The 27,163-nt window shown below is 40.1% G+C and overlaps 1 protein-coding gene across 7 annotated transcripts in view; it reads left to right on the top strand.

Annotated features, from left to right (window-relative positions):
* LOC136886302 (calmodulin) overlaps positions 1-27,163 on the top strand; it is a 156,916-nt gene that overhangs the window by 36,247 nt on the left and 93,506 nt on the right. For 2 of the 7 annotated variants that reach the window (XM_067159036.2, XM_067159033.2), the window contains exons 1-2: positions 8,308-8,427; positions 17,771-17,881. The exons of 1 other annotated variant lie outside the window; for it this stretch is intronic. In XM_067159036.2, coding sequence (XP_067015137.2) covers positions 8,425-8,427; positions 17,771-17,881 — 114 coding nt within the window. In that variant the 5' untranslated portion in view covers positions 8,308-8,424. Of the gene's footprint in view, positions 1-8,301; positions 8,428-17,770; positions 17,882-27,163 lie in introns of those variants that run through there. 4 more of the 7 variants (XM_067159034.2, XM_067159032.2, XM_067159039.2 and 1 more) reach the window with 3 other exon arrangements.

The raw sequence follows: 27,163 nt of genomic DNA, 5'->3' as shown, positions 1-27,163 counted from the left end.
CTGCTCAAGTTAGTCAATCAGATCACTTGTGAGGCAGTGTTGCGTCCCGACGAAGAACTGAAACACGGACCTCCCAACATCAGCATGGCTCTCACCTCGGCCTTAATCCTCGTGCAGATTTAGCAACATGTCCATACAACAGTGATGGGATAATCGAATAGGCGATTATTTTCTGTTCGATTATTCCATCACTACCTTACAAAGTCCATGTGATTCGCCCACGAGGTGACTGATTGGCTAACTTCAGAAAGTAATAAAATAAGAAAAGCGCGAGATATCGAACTGTTTTTAAAAATATTATTTATCAGTATGAGCACATACACAGGTTAGACTGGCCGCCTCTTCCCCAATGTAACGAGTTCTAATATGCAAACCTCATAGCATAGCCGTTGTGCAGCGTAGACTATTCTAACCTATTAACGGGGACCTAGTACCTCATTACTTCGTCAGCCCAGTAACGCGGTCATGCGAGAAGTTGTCGACATCGTCAATAAATTATGTTTTACAAACATGAAATATTGAGTTTGTTGGCAAAAGGGACAGCGATTCACGGAATCAGGGGAAAATAATGTAGATTTTAATCGTTATTAACTATACATTTACATCGAGTCATCACACTGGATTACATCTATTAAAAAATCAGTCTGATGTTAGTTACACGTACTTTTAAACACGTTTGTGAATACAATTCAAAATACACTACAGATCTTTCAGACTTCTGCACGTCATTTCATTTGTATAAGTGGGAAATATTTAATATACTGCCCTAATGTCTTATTTGTACTTGCAGTAAATGCAGTAGGATAGTTTCCACACGACTGAGCTCTGACTAACTCGTGATCTGTCTCAGCCTCATCCTTGGATTTGGCTGAGGTATGAGCGACGCTAGTAATGCCAGTCCCTGTTATGGTGTGAAAATATCGCTCATAGGGTCGGTTGGTGCGTGCATTTGAAATGCCTTGGCAGACAGATACGCAATAGCAACTTCTGGCTCAATGAAAAAAGCAACGGGAAACTACCTCGCGCGTCAGATTCCCCGTAAGCCTCTTCAGTGATGCCTAGACCATCTATGACAGCGCTAATGGTGGACCTGTTGACGATCCAACCAACCTTCGGGCTGACGACTGAACATTACACATTACTTATGTGTATTTGCTACCAAACTGGCACACTTACTCAGTGTGGCGCTCAAAGCAGGGCTCACGCCCGGGGAGAGCTTCTAACATCGCGCTAACACAGGAAGAATCTCTTCCTGGAAGCAGAGATGTTGCGACGCGACCCCACCTACTCAATTCACGTAAATAAAGATCAGCCTCAAGTAGTATCATTGTTGCTTGAAATTATGCCTCGTACAGAATAAGAAGAAGAAGAAGAAGAAGAAATCACACTCGAAGACATCCAGAAACGTGCTCCTCTCCAGAAAAAGCTCCACGGATACAAGAGGTTCCAAGAAAGGCCAACGTTGAAAACAGGCAAGAAGTGGACTGATGAAAGAAGGGAGGCTCACAGAACGAGAATGCGTGAGTACTGGGGAAGAATTAAAGCTCAAGGATGCAAACGGTTCACTTTTGGAAGCCAATCCGACAGATCTTTCCCAAAGATAACCTTTATGTACCATACCTCGCTTCTGCAGCTGATCTGGCGAAACTAACAGAGGGTGAGGAAATAAACAGCTCGAGATAAATGAAGTGCAGATATTGGTCGAGAAAACGAAATTCTAAGAGCCTGATAAGAAAATATGGTACATTGACAGGGTCCCTTACTTTAAATACATCGGAGAATTTATCGAACCGACAGACCTTCAAAAGATCTCACAACAAACTCGTCTCCAAAAAATTAAAAGAGCGTCAGCGTTAGTCCAAAACATCTACAACAAAAATTGGGCATTACAACACAGTCGTAAACCGAACTGAAATACTGGCACTCAACAGAAAACAAGAACTTGAATGAATCAAAAAAGAAGAGAGCAAGATCCACCCAAGACGGTTTCAATCAATGATAACAAAAATCTTCCCAAAAATTGAAACTGACGTTAGGAAAAGACGACTGAAATCCTTCGGTCGTCTCACAAGATTACTAGAAAACCAATTGACAAAAAGGAGTCACCGCAACACCTTGGCTCAACCAACTTCGAAAGGACCTCACATACGCAAACATAAGTTCAATATATACTCTAGAAAGACACATCCTTAGACACAAAATAAATCATTGCAAAGCTACATCAATCACATCGATCGATCGATCAATCAATCAATCAATCAATCAATCAATCAATCAATCAATCAATCAATCAATCAATCAATCAATCAATCAATCAATCAATCAATCAATCAATCAATCAATCAATCAATCAATCAATCAGTCAGTCAATCAATCAATCACTACTGATCTGCATTTAGGGCAGTCGCCCAGGTGGCAGATTCCAAATTTGTTGTTTTCTTTGACGTTCGTTAAATGATTGCAAAGAAATTGGAAATTTACTGAACATCTCCCTTCCTATAAACGAATATTTGCCCCAACTTCTGTGATCTTTCCTACTTTTAAAAACACCACTCAGACGTATTCATCTTCTGAGGTCATTCCACGCCATCTCTCCACTGGCAGCTCGAAACATGCCACTCAGTCGAGCAGCTTCAAGAATGCCGTGTGATTATTGTTTTAAGAGGAACTACAACTGGATAACCATCCTCTATTAACACAAATGAGGGAGAAAAAAGTGAAAGGGATCCCATACTTCGAAAAAAGAAGATTTCTTCCGAAGTAAGACAAGGGGGTCACGATGGGCGTGAAAATGAAAGACTACCTAGGACTGGCAACCGTCCGAGTCGGAAAACAAGAAGAGTTGACCAAGGGAGGTTGGATAGGATAGATGAAAGTGAGGATCCTGGCAGGACTCAGCCAAGTGCCCCTTGGTCGCGAAGTTGAGAGCCCCAAAGGCCCTTTTCAGTCGCTTCCTACGACAAACAGCGGATACGTCGGGCGTGGTTTGCAGGAAAAGCCGAGGTTTGGGCAAACCAAAGAAACGAACAACGTCGAGAAAATACGGAAGTACTGAGTGAATATCCAAGTCCACAGAAGCTGGACGGAACAAGAGGAAATCACAATACAGTCATTAAATCAGAATGTCTTTATGGGTCAGAAACACTAATGTTGAATAGGAATGTAGACATTCAAAATATTGAGAAAAAACGAACGTAAGATCATAAGAAAAATTCCAGGTCCAAAACTCGCCGACGGACACGAAATAAAACAATACACAAATATTAACAGGTCAAGATTCTGAGCACATATTAAACGAATGCATCCAGACAGACTTGCAAAATAAATAGTGGAATTCTATGAGAAGAGGAGTAAAGCTAAAACAGACACAATGAAATGGATTGGCGAAATAAAACCAGCAGATGTCGAAAACAGGGTCATCTTCAGATCTAAAATTCACGAATGGCAAGAGGAAAAAGAAGACTGGAACAACCTGGTCAAAAGACAGAAGGGAACGCATATGCCCGTCTCTACGTACTTGGCGTAGTCCTAATGGGCTTATTCGCATATAATAATAAAAAATCAAAGGGACTAGATACAGAAGTCTCAGTGGTCAAAGCAAACTAAAAATCTACAGTTGTAGCCCTCCAGGGAAGCAACTCACTGTTAAAAACATCCCAGGGACATGAGCTACGAATTTTAGGTAAATAAAGTATAATAAATGATAATATATTATTTATTTATTTATTCCTAAAAATGACAATCCTTTTTGTTAATGATCGTTATCCGGTCGCAGTAGATTAGCAGTTTCCCTTTTTTCTACTATTACGAGCGCTAATGTGAGCAATGCATTGTTTCACTCAAGCACCACTACGAGCGCTAATGCGAGTCAATGCATTGTTTCACTCAAGCACCACTACGAGCGCTAATGTGAGGCAATGCATTGTTTCACTCAAGCACCACTACGAGCGCTAGTGTGAGTGAATGCATTGTTTCACTCAAGCACCACTACGAGCGCTAATGTGAGGCAATGCATTGTTTCACTCAAGCACCACTACGAGCGCTAATGTGAGGAACGCATTGTTTCACTCAAGCACCACTACGAGCGCTAGTGTGAGTCAATGCATTGTTTCACTCAAGCACCACTACGAGCGCTAATGTGAGGCAATGCATTGTTTCACTCAAGCACCACTACGAGCGCTAATGTGAGGAATGCATTGTTTCACTCAAGCACCACTACGAGCGCTAATGTGAGGAATGCATTGTTTCACTCAAGCACCACTACGAGCGCTAATGTGAGGAATGCATTGTTTCACTCAAGCACCACTACGAGCGCTAGTGTGAGTCAATGCATTGTTTCACTCAAGCACCACTACGAGCGCTAATGCGAGTCAATGCATTGTTTCACTCAAGAACCACTACGATCGCAAGTATGAAACAATGCATTGTTTCACTCAAGCACCACTACGAGCGCTAATGTGAGGCAATGCATTGTTTCACTCAAGCACCACTACGAGCGCTAGTGTGACTCAATGCATTGTTTCACTCAAGCACCACTACAATCGCAAGTATGGAACAATGCAGAGTTTCACTTAAGCCTTTATAACCACATTTTGCAGCGTCAAGTCACACAATTTTTCGGATGACCCCAGCCATAAGTCAGTCCTCCGCTACACAGGGCTTAGAAGAGGAGAGAGCGTTCTTAAAGCTCGTGTGGATGACAAACTCTGGCTGCCATGTTTACAATTGTGTCGGGAAATTGATCATTCTGATTCCATGCCCATGTTAAAACTAGGTTAGCACGTTTCTTTGTCCAAACTTTTAAGTTGTAATGTAGACTGCGAGCTTGCGACTAGTGGAGTGCTGTTCGCCTCCAATTACAGCCGTAATGGAGAGCCAACACGAGATTGAGTGGTAACCGTAAAGCAGCTTAACGTCTGTCTGAAGGCAGGCGGCTGGTTGTAGTGTACACAGTCTGAGAGAGAGGCTTACGATAGCTCATATTGCTGCTCGATCTTCAGCTGAGTTCGTAATATGGTCCGCACTTCACTGCGCACGGGCCCCCGGGATACCGTACAGTAGCCAATGTCTCTCTCTGTTTACAAATACAGCTGTGATGTTCGCCTCAAAGAACTCATAAACCGCTAAAGTTATCGGAAATCTGTTAGCAATGCTGCCAAGATAGCAGTACTAACTTTCTTTACCGCTTTTTATTACGTATTTTCTGAACATTTACAGATTATTTGTCGTTGTTTGAGTCATCAGTCTATTGACAGGTAGGATGCGGCTCTCCATGTCACCCTAACTACTGCATCGTAAGCTACTCTAAACTGTCATATTCATATTTCTTCCACCCCTACCGTTCTTACCAACTACACTTCCCTGAAAAAACAACTGTACAAGACCTGGGTGTCCAAGATGTGCCCTGTCCTATCTCTTCTTCCCGTCAAATTTATGCAACTCGATCTCCTTTCACCAATTCGATTCAGTATCTCTTCATTCGTAAATTGATCTATCCATCGCACCTTCAGCATTCTTCTGTAACACCGCATTTCAAAATATTTCCATGACTTTATCAACTTTCATCTGTTGTGCCCTTCACTTTCAGTTGACAACAGAGCCAAAGCACTTAGACGTTCTTGAGGTAGTCGGGTTTTTGAAGTCCATTCGACACTCCATGTCGTACGATGTCGGCATGTAAAAGATCTCTGGTGACACGTTTGGCGTTCACCCGACAAAATTAATTAAATCTCAGCCATAGACGCCCAAGAGAGATCCGGTTTACTCTGTCTGCCATCTAGCGGACCTAGAGTAAAACGGAACGTCGAAATTGACGAGCAGACAGGCAGATGGCGTCAAATCGAAATGTCTGCACACGGTAGCTGAGGCCGTACGATTATTATTATTATTATTATTATTATTATTATTATTATTATTATTATTATTATTATTATTATTATTATTATTATTATTATCAGTTTTAATTCAGAAAATGGTGTTTCAGCTTTGGCCACTGTTAAGTACATACAGCAAGCGGCGTATACATCAGGAGATCAAGAAGTCAGGAACTAGTTCAATCTATCAACAGTAGATTACAATGCTGTTTTTAATCTGAAATCCGAAGAAACCCCCAGGTAATAATATTTCTGACGACCGACGACTGGGTAAACATACAGGCGACAAAAACCCACCCTTTCACTGGATCACTGTGCACCACAATATTCCTTGTTTTATTTTCCTTGAAATAATTATCTCGCATGTAATTGCAGCAACAACCTTAATTAAATATTCGGTTGACGTGTACTTTGTTATAGATTATGTTTAAACCATGGGGTAGCTTCAAAATCTTTTTGAACAGGAACCCTCGTGCGGCGCAGCGAGAGACGTCACTGAGCTGCAAGGAACTGCATCCTCTGCCAGTAACCGGCAGCATACTTGTATCGTACCACATTCACTGTTCTAGAAAAGGCTCAACTCGTGGGGTTCCAGCAAGGTACAGCAGCGACTTTAGATTGAGAACGTCACGTGGACTCTATCGTGCTTGTGCTAGACAGTGGTGCTAAACATAATGACTATTGGACTAGACAAAAGAGAGGCTGAATGGCTGATTATATTTCTCAAAGAATTAGAGTAGCCGAAATATTATCCGATCCTTAGCAATTAAGAACGGGGTCACACAGCGCAATTTAACTAGACTTGTATGTTTTTCTTATATACACAAATGGTATGAGTATTCAACTGCAGTCACAGATAAGATTTTTTGCTGATGATATTACAGAGTAGCAAATAAGTCGCAGGACTGTGAGCGCTTGGAAAAGTACCCGGACAGTGTTGTGGATCGACAGCAGACAATGGAATAACGGTAAACGCGACTGAAAACTCTTCTCAGTTTTGATTACTGTATTGATGGGGTTCTCGTGTTATTATAAGGAACCATCTTCATAGGGGCCGAGCTGAGAGGCTCAGACTGACTCCAACTTGGCACGTTCGATCCTGGGTCAGTTTGGTGGTATTTGATGGTGCTTTGATACGTCAGCTTCGTGTCGGTAGATTTACTGGCACGTAAAATAACTCCTGCAGGACTAAGTTCCGGCACCTCGGCGTCTCCGAAAACCGTAAAATTAGTTAGTGGGATATAAAAGAAATAACATTATTATTATTATCTTCATCGGCGAAGTGACATAAATGAGGTAGTTAATAAAGGGTACAGATCTCTTCACATAGTTATGAGGGTGTTTAAGCAATGTAAAGCAGAGGGCGTACAAGTCTCTGGTAAGACCCCAGAATATGGCATGTTCACCACGATTACTTGATATGAGAATTGGAAAAGATGAAAAGGAAAGCAGCGCGTTTTGTTCTGGGTGATTTCCGAAAACGTTGCAAAGTTTGGGCAGAGAAGACTTGAGAGTAAGGAGACAAACTGCTCGTCTTGTGGAATGCTTGAGGGAATGACATTAGTAGACGGATAAGCTTGAGTGGAGCTTTTGAAGGCAGGAACGATCATAATATGAAGAGAAAGTTGGAAATCAAGAGGGCAAATTGGGCCAATATTCATTTATAGGGAGAATTTGAATTTGAATTTGAATTTATTGATCATGATTTACATGCCACTGAGACTGAAAAGCCCCTTTATGCAGCGTCTTCTTATAATACAATGCAGATTTATGAAAACAGTAACTACATTTTTATAATATTAAAGTATTAAACTAAACAAGAAACTTAAAAAAAAATGAAAATACAGATACCAAATCCAGTAAGGTTAAGACATACATTATATAATAAGTAAGAAAGTAAATCATTAAGCCCTTCTGTTATTCTGGACTACATGGGTTTAAAGAATATAAAGCTAAAGCAGAGAAACAATTTTCTTCGAAATATACATATTCCTGATTGTTCGACACAAGAATGCCTGATCTCAGCCTCTTGCGTACTCCTCCAGAAAGATAGATGTTAAGAACTGCTTTAGTTGGGTACAGTTAGTGTTACTTGCGAAACGGTGAAGATTAAAGACGTTAAAGATACGTGATGCAGTGCAGAGGAATTAGGGAAAAAGAAACTAGGCGTAAATGATAGAGGAGTACGATGTAACTGGATTTTTCACTGTTTCCTGGAAAACTGTCTCGAAAGCCTGGTTCATTCCGGACGGAAATATTAACACGGGGAGAAATAAATCGTGTAAAATGGAAGCAAATAAGATAGTTGGTTTAAAAAGCAAATCAATTAGTAAATTGCCTTGTTCTCATAGAAGCGATGACAACAACACTCTAATAGCTCTGGTATTTACTATAAATAAGTGACGTTGTTCTGCCCACCGCGGAGTGGGCTTTCCCCTTCTTATCGCACTGACATTTCCTGGATGAAGAAAGACTCGCTCGCGACACCACATCACTTAGTTCTGCTCTGGACTTGGTCTTGTCAACGTCTCTTCATCTCAAGGCTGCGAACATGGTAAGCACAAAGTCAAGGCCTCGTTGCTTCTGCTTCTCCCATGGCTTGCTTTCTATGTGTACGGTATTTCAAGTTTGTTTATTTCAACTGTAAACACGTTCCATACTCCCGGTGTGATCTGGCTGTGTCCATCGCTCTAGAAGGCTTAGGTTACGTACCCGGTAAACTGACCAAATACTTCGATTTCATTTTCATCAGTCACGAAATACGACACGCGCCCCTGTGCAGGAAACGAAATTTAATCTCCTTAGCAACACACATTTAACTACAACAGATACTTTAGTGCAATTTATATCCATCCAATATATATAAAGGATTTTCTATAAGAATAAACAAGTAATTTATTAATAGATTATACAGTATTTTAAAGGTTAAATATTTCGTACGGATTGAAGAAGAACGTAAATATTGGTTTATATCTTTTGTGTTAACATTGTAAAAAACTGGCAGCAAACCCATTGGCGATTTCAATTTCGATGCTGACGAGGTTGAGTTCACAAAGTCTGTCATGAGCCATAACATTTCGTAGGGAGTTCTTCAGTTTTGAAAAGAGATCTTTTGCGAAAGAAACAACAGGAATGATTAGGTCTAAAATTTGCTATTTTGGAGCCAATTTTCACTGTTACTTTAAAATAACTTGTCACAGAGAGGTTTTTTTTTGTTGCTATTTGCTTTACGTCACATCGACACAGATAGGTCTTATGGCGACGATGGGATAGGAGAGGCCTAGGAAGGCGAAGGAAGCGGCCGTGGCCTTAATGAAGGTACAGCCCCGGCATTTGCCTGGTGTGAAAATGGGAAACCACGGAAAACCATCTTCAGGGCTACCGACAGTGGGGCTCGAACCCACTATCTCCGCATTACTGGATACTGGCCGCAGTTAAGCGACTGCAGCTATCGAGCTCGGTGTCACAGAGAGCGATAGCTGTCTTAGACTCAACACAAGAACAATAATTTACAACCATGCAGCCTACTCTAGAAACTCACTGTAAAAACTAACTTTTTCGGCTAATTCTACGAACACACCACGACGTCACGTTTCCCGTGCAAAATGGTAAATAAGTATTGGAAGGTGGGATTCTTCCTTCAACCTAATTGAGTTCATGTCAATACGGGATAAAAATGAGATTTATAAGTTGGGATTCAAGTAAGTTGGAAATTAATCGAATATATCCTTTGCCAACAATCCTTAATTCCTCTTTCTATACACGAATATTTGCCCCAATTTGTCCTTTTGAGTCGCAATATTATTTTCATTTATGATCTTTCCTCTCTTTTTCGTCTATTAATTTCATTACACGCCATCCCCCACTGACAGCTCGGAACATACCACCTAGTCAACTAGCTCGTCTCCTAACTTCCAAGTCTTCCCAGCCCAACATTCTCGTAACGCTACTCTTGCGTCGGAAATCACCCAGAACAAATCGAGCTGCTTTGCTTTGATCTTTTCAAATTAACGTAGTTGTTAGCTTACGTTCGGGGGATAATGGGTCCGAAGCCCCACTGTTGGTAGCCCTGAAGGTGCTTTTCTGTGGTTTCCTCATTTTCAACCCAGTCCTAGCCCATTGTTGCCAAAATAATGTGTGTTAGTGGGACGAAGAAAAAAGAGCGAGAAAAGCTGAAATGCCTACATTGCAGATTGTAATCTATTTTTAAGGATTTAAATCCTAAAAATGCCTGTTTTTATTTACTTAATATGACGGAGTACTCTGTAAGAGTAGATGGAGGCTACGTTGGGAATAAAGTCGATGGATGAAGTTGTACCGATATTCCAGCGTCAGTGGTAGAGTCATGTGAGGCGAATGGAGGATAAGAGAAGTAGAGGGAGACAAAAGCGGATTTAACGATTCGATGATAAGAGGCGGGGAGCTAAACGACTGTACAGAACTATAATAGTTTAGAGACGCTTAATTAAATCACAGAGGCTTGCAGACTGGACACTGAAAGGCATAACAGTCTGTAATGAAGTCTGATGTAAGTAGCAGATCTTTCTGTTTTCGGGCAGCAATGATGTGGTGGTGGTGATTATTGTTTTAAGAGGAAGTACAACACTAATGAGAAGGATCCGACACTTCTAAAAATGACGGTGTCGGCCAAAGAAAGACAAGGGCCACGAAGGGCGTGAAAAGGCCTCCAGTACTCTAATACCGTCAGGGCCGGAAAAGAACAACAGTTGACCAAGGGAGGTCGGATAGGAGGAGCCTTACAAGTAAGTGGAAGCAATGCCAGGATTCAATTAAGGGCCCGTGGCCGCCAACCCACGCTCCAAAGTTCACAGCCATTGGGCCCCCTTTTAGTAGCCTCCTACGACAGGCAGGGGATAACGTGGGTGTTCTTCTACCGCCCCCACCCAGAGGGGGCGGGGGGAGTTCGGACGGAATAGGCAAGGAGGAGGGAAGCAAGCGGCCGTGGCCTTAAGTTAGGTACCATCCCAGCAATTGCCTGGAGAAGAAGTGGGAAACCACGCAAAACCGCTTTGAGGATGGCTGAAATGGGAATCGAACCCCTTTCTACTCAATTGACCTCCGGAGGCTGAGTGAACACCGTTCCAGCCCTCGTACAAACTTTTCCGTTTTCAAATTTCATGGCAGAACCGGGACAGCTAATCGCACTAACCACTGCACCACAGAGGCGGACATGTTCCTGCAACACGGGTGCATTTTAAATAAACATGGCGGAACTCAGCTGACATTACACCTTCGAAAGTGACATTTTTAAACCCTTAGGCACACTTTTCTCAGCAATCACAACAGCTCAGAACAGTCTTTTTTTACAAAAATATTGTATCTCTTATGACTGGAGGACATCTGAAAATCTCTGTTACGGAAGTTAGCGGACCGAAGTGTAACCTAGCAACCGTGCAGGCTCTGTCTTATGGCTGGCTGCCATCCGAAATTAACAGCCGTTGATGGATGGCCATGGCCGGTAGATATATTTATGATCATTTGATTTTAGCAAAGGAAAAAGTAGCTTTATTTAAGCTACAAGGAAGACCTACAACAAAAATATTTCTGTACGGAACTAAGCACCCCAAATCATTTCTTTCTGAGAGCCCATTTAATAACTTAAACTACTTTGTTGCGGTTTTATTAACTTACTCTCAAGTTGTGGCACATATATGTGTTGCTGCTTCTATCCGCTAAGGGAGACGGATAGTTCACATTATGCTCTACTTGATGTTAAAATATGAGTATAGCCTGGTAGGTCTCGGAATAAATAGCTGCTTACATATGAACCTCTAAAGTGATCCTTACAATACGCAGGGTTCTTCAGTGAATGTTTCACACGATACCGTACGCTTGTGTTCAGTGGAGGAAACAAGAAATGGTAGAATGGATGTCTTAATTTCTTTACCTACGAAACGGGAATTCAAAACGAATATAAGATCGTTCTTTCGAGACAATATAAACAAATAGTGTTGTGACATCAACAAACAGTAATGACTGGTCATTCTACGCGTGGCACTTTGATCAGTTAACCTTGCTGTGATACGCTTCACAACAGCTACCTCTTTCCACTGCATGGCTCCGAAGTAAACAGTTTGATTGGCTGAAGTTCCTGGTATCCTTATGACCAGCTTCATCACTGTTGCCGGGAGCTATATGGTCATAGTTAACAGACAGAGGATTATGTACAGTTTGACAATAAAAGGAGCACCTCAATGACTTTAGGACGAGTTTAAATGAGAACATTGGCAATAAACACTATTTATCACTTTTCTAACACAAAAGCACAATGCTAGAGTAGTTTATTGGACAAATTAATGTATAATAAGGAACACGATAAGAAAAGTTCACGGAACACCACACACAGCAGACGACGAAGCCTTCAATGAGTGTATTCGGTTTAATTGTCAGGCAGCGCAGAGGGAACATAGCCAGCGATATTTCACCATCCTTGTACAAAAAGAGTCGAATAGAATTTCCAGATCTGTTTTTCATAATCTTAACACTTTCAGCCCCATGTGCATCATATTGGCACACATGGCATAGCCTTGTTTTTAAAAGCGTGAGGCTTTTAGACTCACAGGTACATTGAAATACCACAATGTCGTCTTCTCCCTGGAGCTGTGGGACCACAGGACAGTGGTGGTTTTGTATATTGGTGGAATGTTGGCAGCAACTGTTCTTGTCTGCCAATGTTGCCTTCAAATAGTTCTTCCGGTGCTTGTGTATGGATTTTGATACTGATGAGGAAATCTGAATGTAGTCAGATAATATGAGTGGCTCCGATAGTGCACCGGGCCTTTCCGGCAGCGCAGCACCCACAACTACGTGTGCGTCGTGACTCGTAACTGCCCGCTAGATATCCATATAACTACATGTTTACATCTCACAAAATATCTTTACGGTTTTCGGAGGCGCCGTGGTAAGGAGGTTTTACCGCCGGTCAAGGTGGGGTCAGAAGACGCGCGCTTTACCGTCCGACCTACTCAGCCCGTGGTGTTCTCCAAACAAGGCTAGTTGCATTGCGATTTCTCGCGCTGTACGTAAGGAAGACCTGGAATTATTTACGTAACTGTAGCACAGTTGGCAACGAACAAGTTAATGACCAAGACATAAGAAAGTTAGTTATACACTACAGTCAAAAGGATTTCCTGTGATATTATTTTAGGACAAGAATGCAAATGGTTTTAGAAGACGTACTGTCACACAGTCAATTATCAAGAAAGCCCTGAAGCTCTGTCACGACATGTACAGGAGGCCGTGGATGAAACTCTCCCACTTCAAGACAGAGATGACAGGATTGACAAAGGTACTTCCGCGAGCGTACTTACATCCTTTTAATTTCATATGAGCAAAACTTCTCATTTCGCTTGTAATGAAACGGAAATGGCGTATAGCTTTTAGTGCCGGGAGTGTCCGAGGACAAGTTCGGTTCGCCAGGTGCAGGTCTTTCGATTTGACGCTGGTAGGCGACCTGCACGTCGTTATAAGGATGAAATGATGATGAAGACGACACATATACCCAGTCCCCGTGTGAGCAAAATTAACCAATGACGGTTAAAATTCCCGACCCTGTCAGAAATCGCACCCGGGACCCCTGTGACCAAAGACCGCCACGCTAACCATTTATCCGTGGAGCCGGAAGATTCATTTGTTACGCAGAAGTAGACCTGTTTATTTCTTTGCAGTTCCCGATGAGTGAAAAGCTTATTTAGGTGGTTATCACTTTGATGACCTAACAGATGCCGAAAATGACGTAAAATGTGCGAGAAAATGACCCAAAAATATGAAGAAAAATATGTATTTACCCAAAATAGTAAATATTTGCATTGCCCATATTACCTTTAACTCATTATTATTATTATTATTATTATTATTATTATTATTATTATTATTATTATTATTATTATTATTATTATTATTATTATTATTATTATATTGTGTAATATCTGCACTCCACTAATATTCCGGAAGCTACGTGTTTCTGCAAGTTGCTGAATTGTAATTCCGCTGCCCTTTTCATTTCACATATTTCTCACAAAGGTCTTTAGAAAAAATATATTCGCCGAATTTCGAAACAGAGTAATTTTCTTTCAATGGACAGTTTATATGGCTTTATGTTTTGTATTCTAACACACGTCTGAAATGAATGGCACACAAATAAATAAAACGAAACTAACCAACACGTATATGTATGTTACTACTTCAACAAGCTGATTTAAATGTGATGAGACATCTCCCCTCTCATCACATTACATAGAGCCGCTGTCTAGACATGGCGATTTCCTATGAGGGTTGTAAAAGGTTAAGTTAGTTACAGTTTTTGAACCGAGTACTCGACTTTTTAATGTTTATTCTCGTTTACTGAAAGCTCGAATGATACTCAGATAGACTATGTTGATTACACAACGTAAAGACATAAAATGAGTAAATAATAACGCAGAACGAAGATACATTACTTTAAAACAAGAAATACATGTAACAAATTGCTCAAAATGACAAGAATAATGAGGAAGAAATAGCAATAATGACGAAAAAGACTTAATAAATTCGTATTTCTGTATTCAGGGGGCCATGGTGAGGTTTCATGTATAAGTTAGCAATGTGTATGATGAGATGACATCAAAATCCTGGCTTGGTAAAGCAGAACCTAACCCCACTGTGGCTCCGTCTGATGTGAAATGAATGGATAACTCCTCGCCTTTGAGAAGTTTTGGCTCTAACACGTTCGTTGTCGTCTAAACGTTCTTGATTCGTGCGGTTGAGTTTGATATCTATTGAAGTTCTGTAATTGCGTGTTGAAAATGGCGGCCTATGTTCGAACGTGGGCGAGGCATTACAGATGATTAATGAATGTGTACTATGACTAAGACTCTTTTATTATTACTTAAAGATATGAAGCTTGATCATTCACACCTAGCAACTCTATACGTCTTAGCTGTTGATATCATTGTTCTTGGCGTTGTTGAGCCGATTGTGCTGCTCTCCTTCTTCTCGATTCAACTCGTACAACTAGCGAAAACACAGACGACGATCGGCTACTCTTAGAGTTTTGCGAGCACAGGACACATTTACAATAACAGGCTTGAACCTCCTCGCAAGAAAGGTACATGGCGGCGTGTCCTCATCCCCCTATATACAGCAATTCTTAACGGACTAGGATGATACAGAGTAAGACAACCAAGCTCGATCCAATCTTGGCGCGGCTTTGTAATTAAATTAATTCCATAAAATTACTCATTATAAAAAATACCAATCCGATTTCATTCAAACCACTTCCTAAACACGCGCCTATTCGAATGCAACGCTGTGTCAAAATTTCAAGTCAATCGACCGAATACTTTTAGAGTTTTGCGATCACAAACGTAAGCAGGATAAATTTTTATATACAAAGATGAGTGAAAACTCTATCCCGCTGTCACATGTTCATTCATACATAATAAGAACCAATCGTCAGTATAACATACATGTTTCGACCTTTCCGTGTGTATATCTTGCTTGGCAATGCCGGTCGCGGTTAACGAGCCTGTCTCTTACCCAGAATCTCCGACTTCGATTTCCAGGCAGGTGTGAAGGGTTCACTCAGCTATGTCAGAACAGTTAAGGAGCTATTGACGGTGAGGTAGTGGCCCCGGTCTAGAAAGCTAAGAACAACGGCAAGAGAATTCATCGTCACGTTGTAATGTTAAGGCTTTCGCGCTGGTTGGCCAACGTCCATCAGAGATACGGTATGAAGGATCACTGTCGCTTGCTAATCGAAACCAGATTATATTTTTTTGTCAAGTTCCAGTTACACATCTTCTTTCGTCAGAACAATCAAATTCAACCGCTAAATCTTTCCTGCCAGGGAGTACAAGTCAAAAGTAGCTGATTTCAGGACATAAGTCTCAATTTTAAAAACAGAGAGAGGGTAGAGGGTTTGAAATATATAGGCCTATGCCAACACTTTTCGGAAAATGGTATTTTCACTTTTTAAATAGGTTCCGGTAGGCGCTAGTCACCTATGTAAATAAATACATAATAGTATTCTTTGCCTTTATTTATTTCACTCCACTTCCACGTCTGGCTTTGATCCACAGTACAATAATAACAATAAAAAGAACAGAATGTGTTGTACAGTGGAACCTCGGGAGCTAAACTTTATTTCGAGTTATCGAAATCTCGAGATATAGAGAATGCCGTTTTTGAGCATAACTGAATCATATGCATCTACGGGCATTACTTTTAACAGTATTTAAAAATATACAAGCAAACTCTATTTTACGGTATCACTTTAATTATGGCCCTTATTATAGAAACTTGTAGAAGACAGGATACAGTACATAGAGTAGTGAAACAAGAAAGATACCTCCGTTAACACCTTTGGAAAACATCCGTTAATCTCTTCTCTTTGTTACTTCTCGTCAATACCACGCAGCCGAGCTTGTCATCCGCGATTTCGGGGGTTGTTTTCGTACGTGCCCGGTAATTAATTCACACCCGAGAAACAGAGAGGATTCGCCGATTTTCTGATGATTAGAAGTTTTAGTTTTTCGGTTCCCGTCATCAGCGTAAACCTTTCCTTACTTGTTTTCTGTTCCTCACAAACCAGTTAATGTTTCACAAAATTCGACTTACAGTGTATTTTTTGCTTCAAGGGAAGAAATGTTTGCTTCGAGAAATTCGTGCAACCGAATTTCTAGTAATAGAGAAATAAATACACGTGAAGAATAAGACAAACGGCCAGCAAATTTAAGTTACTTCGAGATTCCATCGACTGTATATAGCGTAGCCATTTTTACTCTGTTACTTTGTATTCCATGAGACATATAAAACCTTGTGTTGACAAGTTATTGAATAACCACAGGCTTCTTGTAACTGTTGAAAATGAAATCAGGGACTTGTGCTATGAGGACATGGCATACAGTATCCTCTTACTCCCTGACACGGAGGAAATTCGCAAGGAATGAAAGCATTTTGCTCCGGTTTCTTCCCATTACATAACGCACAAAATGGCGGTCGTATCTAACAACACATGGCTGGTGCAAAGAGTACGCGATACCTCCGCGTGGCTGATCTTCAATCGTGGGCAACTAACATTTTCGTTAGCTCATGGAACTTGAATATAATACTTCCTGTAGTTCATGCTCCATTCACATGTTAGCAGTTGACCAAACTAAAAATTCCATTCGATACTTTCCTTGTTCCCAGAAATTGCATATTTTACATAGTTATCTTGTGGTGATGGTGGTGATGGGAAATGTTTGTTTTAAGTAATAACAAATTATATTTGTAATCATATTCTCCATTTGTTGATTTGTCCACATTAGCTGAATTTTAAATTAATTAAATTATAAAATCAGTGCTGTAGTTGGAATCACATTTTAGATTATTATTTGAATTAATGGAAGTGGAAGGTTTCCTCTTTATAATCAAAGAATTTCCCAATTCGTTGAAGAAGTCTTTCACTGACAGCAGAAAAGATTGTCCTATTTTATTAATTATTTCTTCCTGAATATCGCCAGCACAATGCGATTCTACGTTGCGGTATAAGTCTTGCAGGCTAAACATTGCTTAACGAGACGCTTTAAACATTTTATAAGGTTCATGTACTGCTTTCTGTCCACAATTAGTAGAACTTCTAAAGATGTGTTAGTCTCAGTTGCTCAGTGACAGAAGAGGAGCAGGGACCAAGGACTAGGCTACTGCACAGTACAAGGGTGAAAGGGTTTCATGATTTAGGCCTTCATAAACATCTCAAGCCATGGGCAAAACTCCACTTTCGACCCTACTTGTGGAGTTACATAACTTACCCCAGTGCTAAGGGGTAAAGAACACTTAATATTGTTTTGCCAGTTCAACTACAGCACTGCAGTTTAATTTTTGTCATGTGCTAAGGAGACATCTCTTCTCTGAAGTCTGTTAAAGCTCGGGTGGCGGAATTCGAGGCTGTTGGCTCACGCAAGGATACGCCAGCGACGCCCGTCGACAAGAGGCTACTTTTCAGGCACGTTCAACAACAATCTGAGGTATTACTCTCTTTATGATTATTATTCATAAGGTTCGCATATGGAAGTTAGTAGGTACAAAAATCTCGAAAGGAAACTGTGTATCCTAAGCTTATGTTAGTACGATCAGACGTCCCTTTTTTCAGGACCTTGTACCCTGTCCCAAGAAATGTGTATACGGGACGCTGCATGCCCCGTTCTTTCTTTCTTGTAAAAAAAGCGCCCCGTATTCCTATAACTTCTTAGTAATTCTTAAGAAAGTGTTCAAGCAACGACATAAAATGTTGATGCATTCTGTAGGTACTTTATTTCTAACAGATGTCACCGAAATTAATTCCATGAATCAATATTCGATACCTTAGAGCAGGGATGGCGAAGCTATGACACGCGAACACGTCAGACAACAAACTAACATATTTGTATTTTTTTAACATGAAACAAATAGGTCAAAAATCTAGCAACATAGCATATTTTAACACTACGCTTTAATAAAGAATTAATTCTATTCCCATATATTTAAAAAAAAGTATTAGGTTAAAGCAAAAATGTCTTATTATTAAAATGTAACTTTAGTGAACTTTGCAACGTAAAACCACGAAACATTCACTCGAATGGATTTATGTGTAATGGGAACTAATACCTAAATGAAGCCAGATGATGGGTTTCATGAGTATTTTAAAGAAAAATAACCGATGGCACACTAGAGAGTAAAAAGTCATAAAGAAGACTTTAACTGACACGTTAGTCGCTAAAGGTTTGCCATTCCTGCCTTAGCAGGATAAATCAAAGGATTTCAATCATATTGCAATGACGTAATGTTCTGCTTCTTCCTTTTAGCAATTGCTATCGATTGTATAAGGTGATTGTTTTGTTTTGTACAATTTACTTTACGTCGCACCGACACAGATAGGTCCTACGGCGACAATCGGGTAGGAGTGGGAAGGAAGCAGTCGTGACCTTAATTAAGATACAGCCCGGCATTTGCCTGGTGTGAAAACGGGAAACGAAGGAAAGCTATCTTCAGGGTTACCGACAGTGGGGGTCGAACCCACTATCTCCCGGATGCAAGCTCACAGCTGTGCACCAGTAATCGCACGGAAAATTCGCCCGGTAGGTGGCTGTTCTTTCTGCAAGAGTAAACTTGTGTTATTATATAAGTACGAGGTTATAAGGCTTACATTTAATTTTATATCCATTTTTTGTTATTGACTTAAATCAGCGTTAGACGCATCAAGTATTATATTAAGTTATAATTTACAGTTTATACAGTTAGTAGGACGTGAACCGTTATTATTATTATTATTATTATTATTATTATTATTATTATTATTATTATTATTATTATTATTATTATTATTATTATTATTATTATTATTATTATTATTATTAAAAGAGGCACATCCATTTCTTGTTGAAAGAACAGACTGAGTGCAGACAATGGCGATCGCGCGGATAGTACACAACATACAGTTTTGCTAAAAAGAATGCCATGAACTAGGACAGGGATGGCAACGTGTCAGTTAAGGTCTTGTTTATGACTTTTTACTGCCTGGTGTGCCATCGGTTGTTTTTCTTTAAAATACTCATGAAACCCATCACCTGGCTTCATTTAGGTATTAGTTCGCATTACACATAAATCCATTAGCCTGAATGCTTTATGATTTTATTTTGCAAATATCACTTGAAAATTACATTTCTTTAAGCAGGTAAATTTCAGGAATAAGGGGAGACCTAGCTTAACACAGGGAAAATAGGCCAATATTCATTCGATTGTTATATATGCTACAAACGTAGTTGACAAATGCTGCACATAGCCCAGTATTGGCATGCTTCAGAGCAATCAGAAGCAACTTCAATAATGTCAAAATTCTAGTTACAACATTTCAAAATAAAATATTCAAAATTGTCCTCCTTTTTAATGGTTTCCTTCATAACTCCCTTACTGTTTCACGGATAATGATGATTTTTCAGAATTTCCTCCCATAGTGTTGTACTACAATCTGTACCTCATTCACATGAACGGGATTGAAATTCGATTTTATATAACATATTTATTTACAAAAATATTAATACTTTCTGGTACTGGGAATAAAAACCCAACAAAAAAATCCGAATTACAGTCTATGTTAATGATTGAGGTTCATTTTGTAGCTGGAGGTTTGATACACACTTTAAAAAATGAAAAGTACGAAAATCCTTATAAACTTGGAATTTATAAGGGAAACAAGTGATATATTGTTAAAAAGGCAGGAAATTTTGAACATTTTATTTTAAAATATTAAAATTATTAAAATTCTGATATCATTGAAGTTGCTTCCGGTTACCAGAAAGCATGCCAACACTGGGATATGTGCAGGAATTGGCAACAACAATTGTAGCATATTTAACAATCGAATGAATATTAACCTTCTTTTTTGCTTTGTTAAGCTGGGTCTCCCCCCTCCAATTAAAATTTCTAAGAAAATGACCCTTTATTTTGCTGAGATGTAGTTCTGTAATGTTAAAGTATGCTAGAGCTATTTATTACATGTTAAAACATTGGCTGACGTGCCACGTGGAGCAGTCATCTTCATCATCACAGATACATCAAACATGTTCTGGAAATAAAACATGTGGAAGAACATATTGGCGGTAATGTATAAGCTCCGAACGATTTGCGTGATGACACATTCGTAGAATCTCTGGAGTTTGATGTTGTTACCAGTTTTCGTGAAGTATAACTATTATTTCGTACCTACTGACCTCATTGACAAATGTTTAGATTAAAATAATATCGGTTCACATCAACTTTAATTAGCGTCTCGTTCCTTCTATTTTAGAAATCAGCTCATACACCTCTTTATTGTACATGCTCTGAACGGAGGCCACAATGTTTAGAAGGCCGGGCAGAGTGGCGCTGGCCTTCTCCCTCCAACTTGGCAGGTTCGATCCTGGCTCAGTCCGATGGTATTTGAAACTGTTCAAATACGTCAACCTCGTGTCGGTAGATATACTGACACGTGAAAGAACTCGTGCGGGACTAAATTTCGGCACCCACGGCGTCTCCGAAAACCGTAAAAGTAGTTAAGAGGGACGTAAAGCCAATAACATTATTAATGTTTAGAGAATGGTTGCCCAGTTGTACTTCCTCTTAAAACAATGTTTATATTTCAGATGGCTAAACAAAGGCTAGTTTGTGACCTTCCGAGTTTTTAAACGCAACTTATAACCAACTGTTTCATTATCCACTTTGGTAAAATGAAGGTTACCATTAATAAAACAAAAAATGTTCGAAGACTTTAACTGAAAAACAACTAGGCAACCATCCTCTACATATTACTAAGCAGAGAGAAAAAATGGAAAAGGATCTGGCATTTCGAAAAATGAAGGTATCGACCAAAGAAAGACAAGGGCCACACAGGGCGTGAAAAATTAAAGACTCCCTAGGACTCGATACCTAATACCGTCGGGAATGGAAAAGAGCAAGTGTTCATCAAGGAAGGTCGGATGAGATAGATGAAAGTGAGGAGCCTGGCTCAAGTAAGGGAAAGCAATGCCCTGTGGTCGCCAACCCACGCTTCCAAGTTGAGAGCCCTTGGGGCCCCTTTTAGTCGCCTCTAAAGGGGTGTTATTGTACCGCCCCCATCCACGGTGGGAAATATTTCAACCCTGAAAAGAAATGTTAACCCTCATTATCCGATCAGAGTTTGTGAGCGATAGTAATCGGTTTGAATTGCCTAAGCTAGCAATGAAGTCGACTGATAAAGCTGTGCGCGGCTTATGTGCGGCGAATGGAGGAGGCCAGGTTACCTAAGAGAATAACGGACTGGGCTGTGAAGAGTAAGAGTAGCAGAGGTTACAGCGGTTAGTCTTAAGGGATATGAAACTCAAGGAGGCCGGATAGTTAAATCACAGAGGCTTGCAGACTGAGCTCTGAAAGTCTATAATGGAGACATAATTATATGCACATGTAATAATAATGTTACAATAAGAAGAAAGCCATATAATAATTTTTCGATGTAGTGAATCAGAAAGTCTATGCCGAGAGAAGAAAACCGGTATTTCATCGAAACCTACAATTACAGTATATTGTTGCCTTCCATTAACTCTGACAATCTCGCACCTCACTGAGTCCACATCAAACTAAGCATTATTAAACGCTGCTGTTTGGTCCTATTCTTCTTCACGGACGACCAGCAACTTTCTGTTTCTTGTCTGAATTACGACAGATTCACTGCTTCGCTGGATTCATTTTTCATTGATTCAGCTGACTGATTTATTTGTTAACTGTCTTCTCGTGGTTGCTCATGCACAGAAATGTGTGATATTAAATAAGAAATAACATAGTTAAAATCGGTACGTAAATAATTATCCATTGCAATCTGAACAAATACTCATTATTTGAAATGGTATCATTGTATCCGCTTTTATGTGATTTCTTTGACCTGTTCACTGCCACTGAGATCCCTTTTCCATACTCAGAGCATACCGGTACTCAACGTTAAATTCAGCTGCTAGTCTTACCATTAAAGAAAGGGCACACTAATGTAATTTTCGTCAGCGCCTTCTAAGAATGACCGATTCAACTGTATCGTCCAACAATGTCAAAAGTTTGCTAGTAGTGGTTAGTCTTAAATATAGCCGTGCTTTTTAAGGAACGCGTTGTCCGTGACTGCAAGCATTCTTCATGAAATAATAGAAACTCTTACAAGTTTTATCAATGATTTACTCTGCTACGCGCTTCAGAGATGTAATAAATTCACAACGCACAATATTGTGAATCAAATAGAGCAACAATTATATGGCACCATTTTCACCATCTGACATAGACCTTTATGTTTCCTTGTAGCCTATGATTAAAGAACGGGAATCAGAGGTAAGGCTGTTTGCGCATGTCATACTGTATAGAATACTGTAATAAGTACAAGATTGTGACCAACTGCAAAGAGACCTAGACAATGTTGTGAGCAGACAATGGTGTGGTAACAAGATAAAAGTCAGGTTGTGAGTTTCACAAATAGGAAAAGTCCTCTCAGTTTTAATTACTGCGTTGATGGGGTGAAAGTTCCTTTTGGGGATCATTGTAAGTATCTAGGTGTTAATATAAGGAAAGATCTTCATTGGGGTAATCACATAAATGGGATTGTAAATAAAGGGTACAGATCTCTGCACATGGTTATGAGGGTATTTAGGGGTTGTAGTAAGGATGTAAATGACAGGGCATGTAAGTCTCTGGTAAGACCCCAACTAGAGTATGGTTCCAGTGTATGGGACCCTTACCAGGATTACCTGATTCAAGAACTGGAAAAAAAGAAAAGCAGCTCGATTTGTTCTGAGTGACTGCCGACAAAAGAGTAACGTTACAAAAATGTTGCAAAGTTTGGGCTGGGAAGAACTGGGAGAAAGTGGCATGTTCCGACTTTACAATTATTTAACAAAAGACTAGGTAAACAACAGATAGAGAATCTGCCACCTGGGCGACTGCCCTAAATGAAAATCAATGTTGATTGATTGATTTATTGATTGATTGATTGATTGGTTGATTGATTGATTGATTGATTGATTGATTGATTGATTGATTGATTGATTGATTGATTGATTGATTGATTGATTGATTGATTGATTGATTGATTGATTGATTGATTGATTGTGGAGTATAAGTTGTGACTGGTAACAGCTTTTATTATTCATAAGGAATAGTGATTAGCATCACAAGTGAAGGTGCAAGTTACGTCACGTTTATTCAATAGACGAGTTATATGAGGGTCAGGTTTCCCATGAACCTAGTCTGCTAGTGGCTTTTACATCGCACCGACACAGATAGGTCTTATGGCGACGATGGGGTAGGAAAGGCCTAGGAGTTGGAAGGAAGCGGCCGTGGCCTTAATTAAGGTACAGCCCCAGCAAGAACATAGACTGAACAGCTAGTTGGCTCATGTGTAAGCCCTGGTGAAGCTCTATTCTCTCTCCCCGCAACAAGTTACAAGGAAAGGTGATGACAGTGGATTTCAACACAGAAGATGAGTTCATAAGGAAATATGAGGTTACTGAAGTTCCGGCACTGAGGGGTATCCCCCAGGCCAGTAATTAGACAACAATAACCTGAGTACGTCATGTGTCCACTGATGTTATGACAGGCTTTACTCTTAACGCAATCATGTAATACAGAGATAAACGTGGAAAACAATATTTGGCATATTTAACCATATGCTGTATTTCAAATAATAATAATAATAATAATAATAATAATAATAATAATAATAACAATAATAATAATCTAAAGTAAAGTTTTGTGGTGAGTTATCTGAGCGTTTTGAAGTACGTACAGCAGTTTGCGAAGCAGAAGGCCTCTCCCCGATTCTGTTTAACTCAGAGTTAGGTAAAGTAATCAGAGAATGCGAAAAAATAATCGAAGATAGGCCTATAACATAGTCTTCGGTACAGAGAATCAAGGTGAAGTGCCTTAAGAATAGTGAAGAAACCAGGTATGTCAGTAATAACAGGCCTCCATATATAGTATGAGAAAGCTCATTGTATGGAAAATGAACATCAAAACATGAGGAGATCCTCACTACAGACGAAATATGGGATAATTTCTTATGTGTCTTCCTTCAAATATCTCGGAGAAGCCATACTACCATCTGGACTGGACAGTACCAACAGCCACCGGACTTCAGAAAGCGTATAGCGTAACATGAAATCACTACGATGAAAGAGCGATATCGCGTGCTGCTTAATTACATGACAGTTATTTTGTCGTTATATGCCTCAGAAACTATCTCTATGAGGCCACTCTAAAATTGATTAAGTTGGAAAGCAAGAACGAAAAATCCTTAGAAGAATATATGGTCCCACTCTTCTGAATGGCATATGAATTAAAAGAAAAACTTCAGATCTGTAGACAGCAACAGATAAGTTTAGTACTGATGACGTACGAAGGAGAAATTCTATGGCCACATCTGTAGAATGGACAATAACAAACTGTTAACTACAATCAGTTCAAACAAGGTCAAGATCAACTGGTGGGAAGAAATTAAATAGGATTTACAAAAGAAATAAATGGCACAGACGATACCTTAAAATATAGTAAAGTCTGTGACATTCTGGTTGTAAATCACACATCCGTGGCAAAAGCTAAAAGGAACAACACAGGAACGTCGTAGTCCTTACTTTGCTAGTTCGAAATAATAAGAACAAGAAACGTAAAGCGCATTCCCTCTGTGCGACCATGATTGTAGAGGCGTCAAGTCTATGACTGTTGTACGAGAGGTGGTGGTGTACAATCACACACCTCTCTCTTGATGGTGATGATAAGCCTTGAGCACAGGAGTAGGCTATGTGCCGTCACCCTTCCTACTATCACATATCACGTCATTCATCTCATTAACTCCTCTAATGAGGTTGACGTCAGGAAAGGCATCCAGTCGTAGATACTTCTTACCCAACCCCACAGAGAAATGGAACAAGGGTTGGGCACGCACATGTTATTCGGCGATCTAATACAGTATATCGTGTTGCGCCTGTAATGGAGAAATACTAACCCGCAGCACACATCTCGTTAAGAAGGAGAATCGCACAAGACAGATAAAACACTCGTGTGTCAGTTCGTGCAAACTTTAGACGCGACGTCTTTTCGGAAGTCAGACATCTTTAATGTCCGTATTCATAAGATATACATGGAGGTGTCAATTACAAGCACGACCACTTCCCTGCAGGAACATCCGGGACAGAGCAACATCCTGTGATTGGAAATGTTTTCTGATTTCATCCTGTACCACATCCGTGAGCAAGAGCAAAACAGGATTCTAACAGATATCCTGTCTTACGTGAAGTACTTGCACCTAAATCTCGACCAGGCTTTGTCTCAAGAAATATAGAAACTACATAACTGCCATCTAGCGGAGACTGTTCTCTTTTAGGGGCTTAGAACAGCGTAGGTCATCATATTCAGTGTTGGTCCTCTGATGACGGGCCGTTGTTTAAGACCGGTATTGCACTATGAAAGAACTCGGATCAAATTAACTTTGGTCAAAGAAATTTGATGAAAGAACTTTGAAGATAGCCATCTTGGATGAATGTTGAACGCCTTTCTCCGACAGTTATATTCTTTGACAGTGTATCACCAGCCTTACGCGACAAAATGTGACGTCACATTAGTCATTACCATAGGCCAAAGATGCTCTGTGAAATGATGGAAATAAATAGTTCGTTATCAATAAAGACATATTCATGATCTTTAGTTTTTCGCAAATGGAAAAGTTCCTTTATTTTTATGATTCCTTCTTTCCTCTCATTTTCCAGATGATGGTTCCTTCATACTTCTCTTGTCAATTCGATAGTTTTCTTTGTTATCTTCCTGATCATTAGAGAATAATGAACACCATCGCCGGCTAGTTCCGTGTCTACTGTACGCCAGCGATGAACGTAGGGTGTAACAGCCAGGGACGAACACCGCACTCCATTCTGTGTTGCTTCACACAATGTACGTTAGCTCTGTTTCAAAGCTATCATATTAACAAGTGCTCGTGAATCTTCAACCATTCTTAACAGAATCTTAATGGTTAATAGGGCTCAAAGTTTTGTGCACTAAACATGTGTATTTTTATTCTGCGAAAAGCTAATGATCATGGACGTGTCTTTCTTAAAAAAGAAATCAAATATTGATAACGAATGATTTATTTGCAGCATTTCAGAGAGAATCCTTGGCGACCTTAGGCATTGCTTCCACTTACTGTAGTTGTGCGAGCGTTCTCGCAAGCAAGTGCCCATGAGGCCCCATTTAGTCGCCCCTTACGACAGGCAAGGGATGGCGCGGATACAACTCAACCGGCCTTAGTAGGTACCAGACTCACTTTTCGTCGGTCTCCGCTCAAGTCTCTACGAGGAGATACCCGACAACGTGCAGAAAAAAGACAGCCGTATCATCCGATACCGATTATAATCTGAGCACGAAATCTTTAAGGAAATAGATAATAAAGTTACAGCAGAAACAATGTCTATAATTGCGCGACTTGCTCTGCCAGACGACGCACTACGCTCAGCCTCCTGTGAACTGGTTACCTTGGCGACGGCCTCGCGCGTCCTCGTAAATCTAAACAACTTGTTTCTCTCTGGTCATTTTACATACATTAAGATTTATGTCTAGCGTACCTTCACGTGAATTTGCTTCGGCTGCTCTTTACTTGCAAGGAGCAAATAAAGTTGGAATGAAGTAAAGATTGCGTCAGCGCATAAAACTCGTAGCTTCGAGTTTATTGCTAGCCCGCCTGGAGGCCTTCATTGTTAAGGCGTGAAGTCGTTAGCCGGTTCGAGTCCGGCTGTTCA

The sequence above is a fragment of the Anabrus simplex genome, chromosome X (genome assembly GCF_040414725.1).
Source record: "Anabrus simplex isolate iqAnaSimp1 chromosome X, ASM4041472v1, whole genome shotgun sequence".
NCBI classification, from domain to species: Eukaryota; Metazoa; Arthropoda; class Insecta; order Orthoptera; family Tettigoniidae; genus Anabrus; species Anabrus simplex.
Note: the sequence above shows the minus strand (reverse complement) of the source record. Positions and strands in the feature narration are given on the sequence as shown.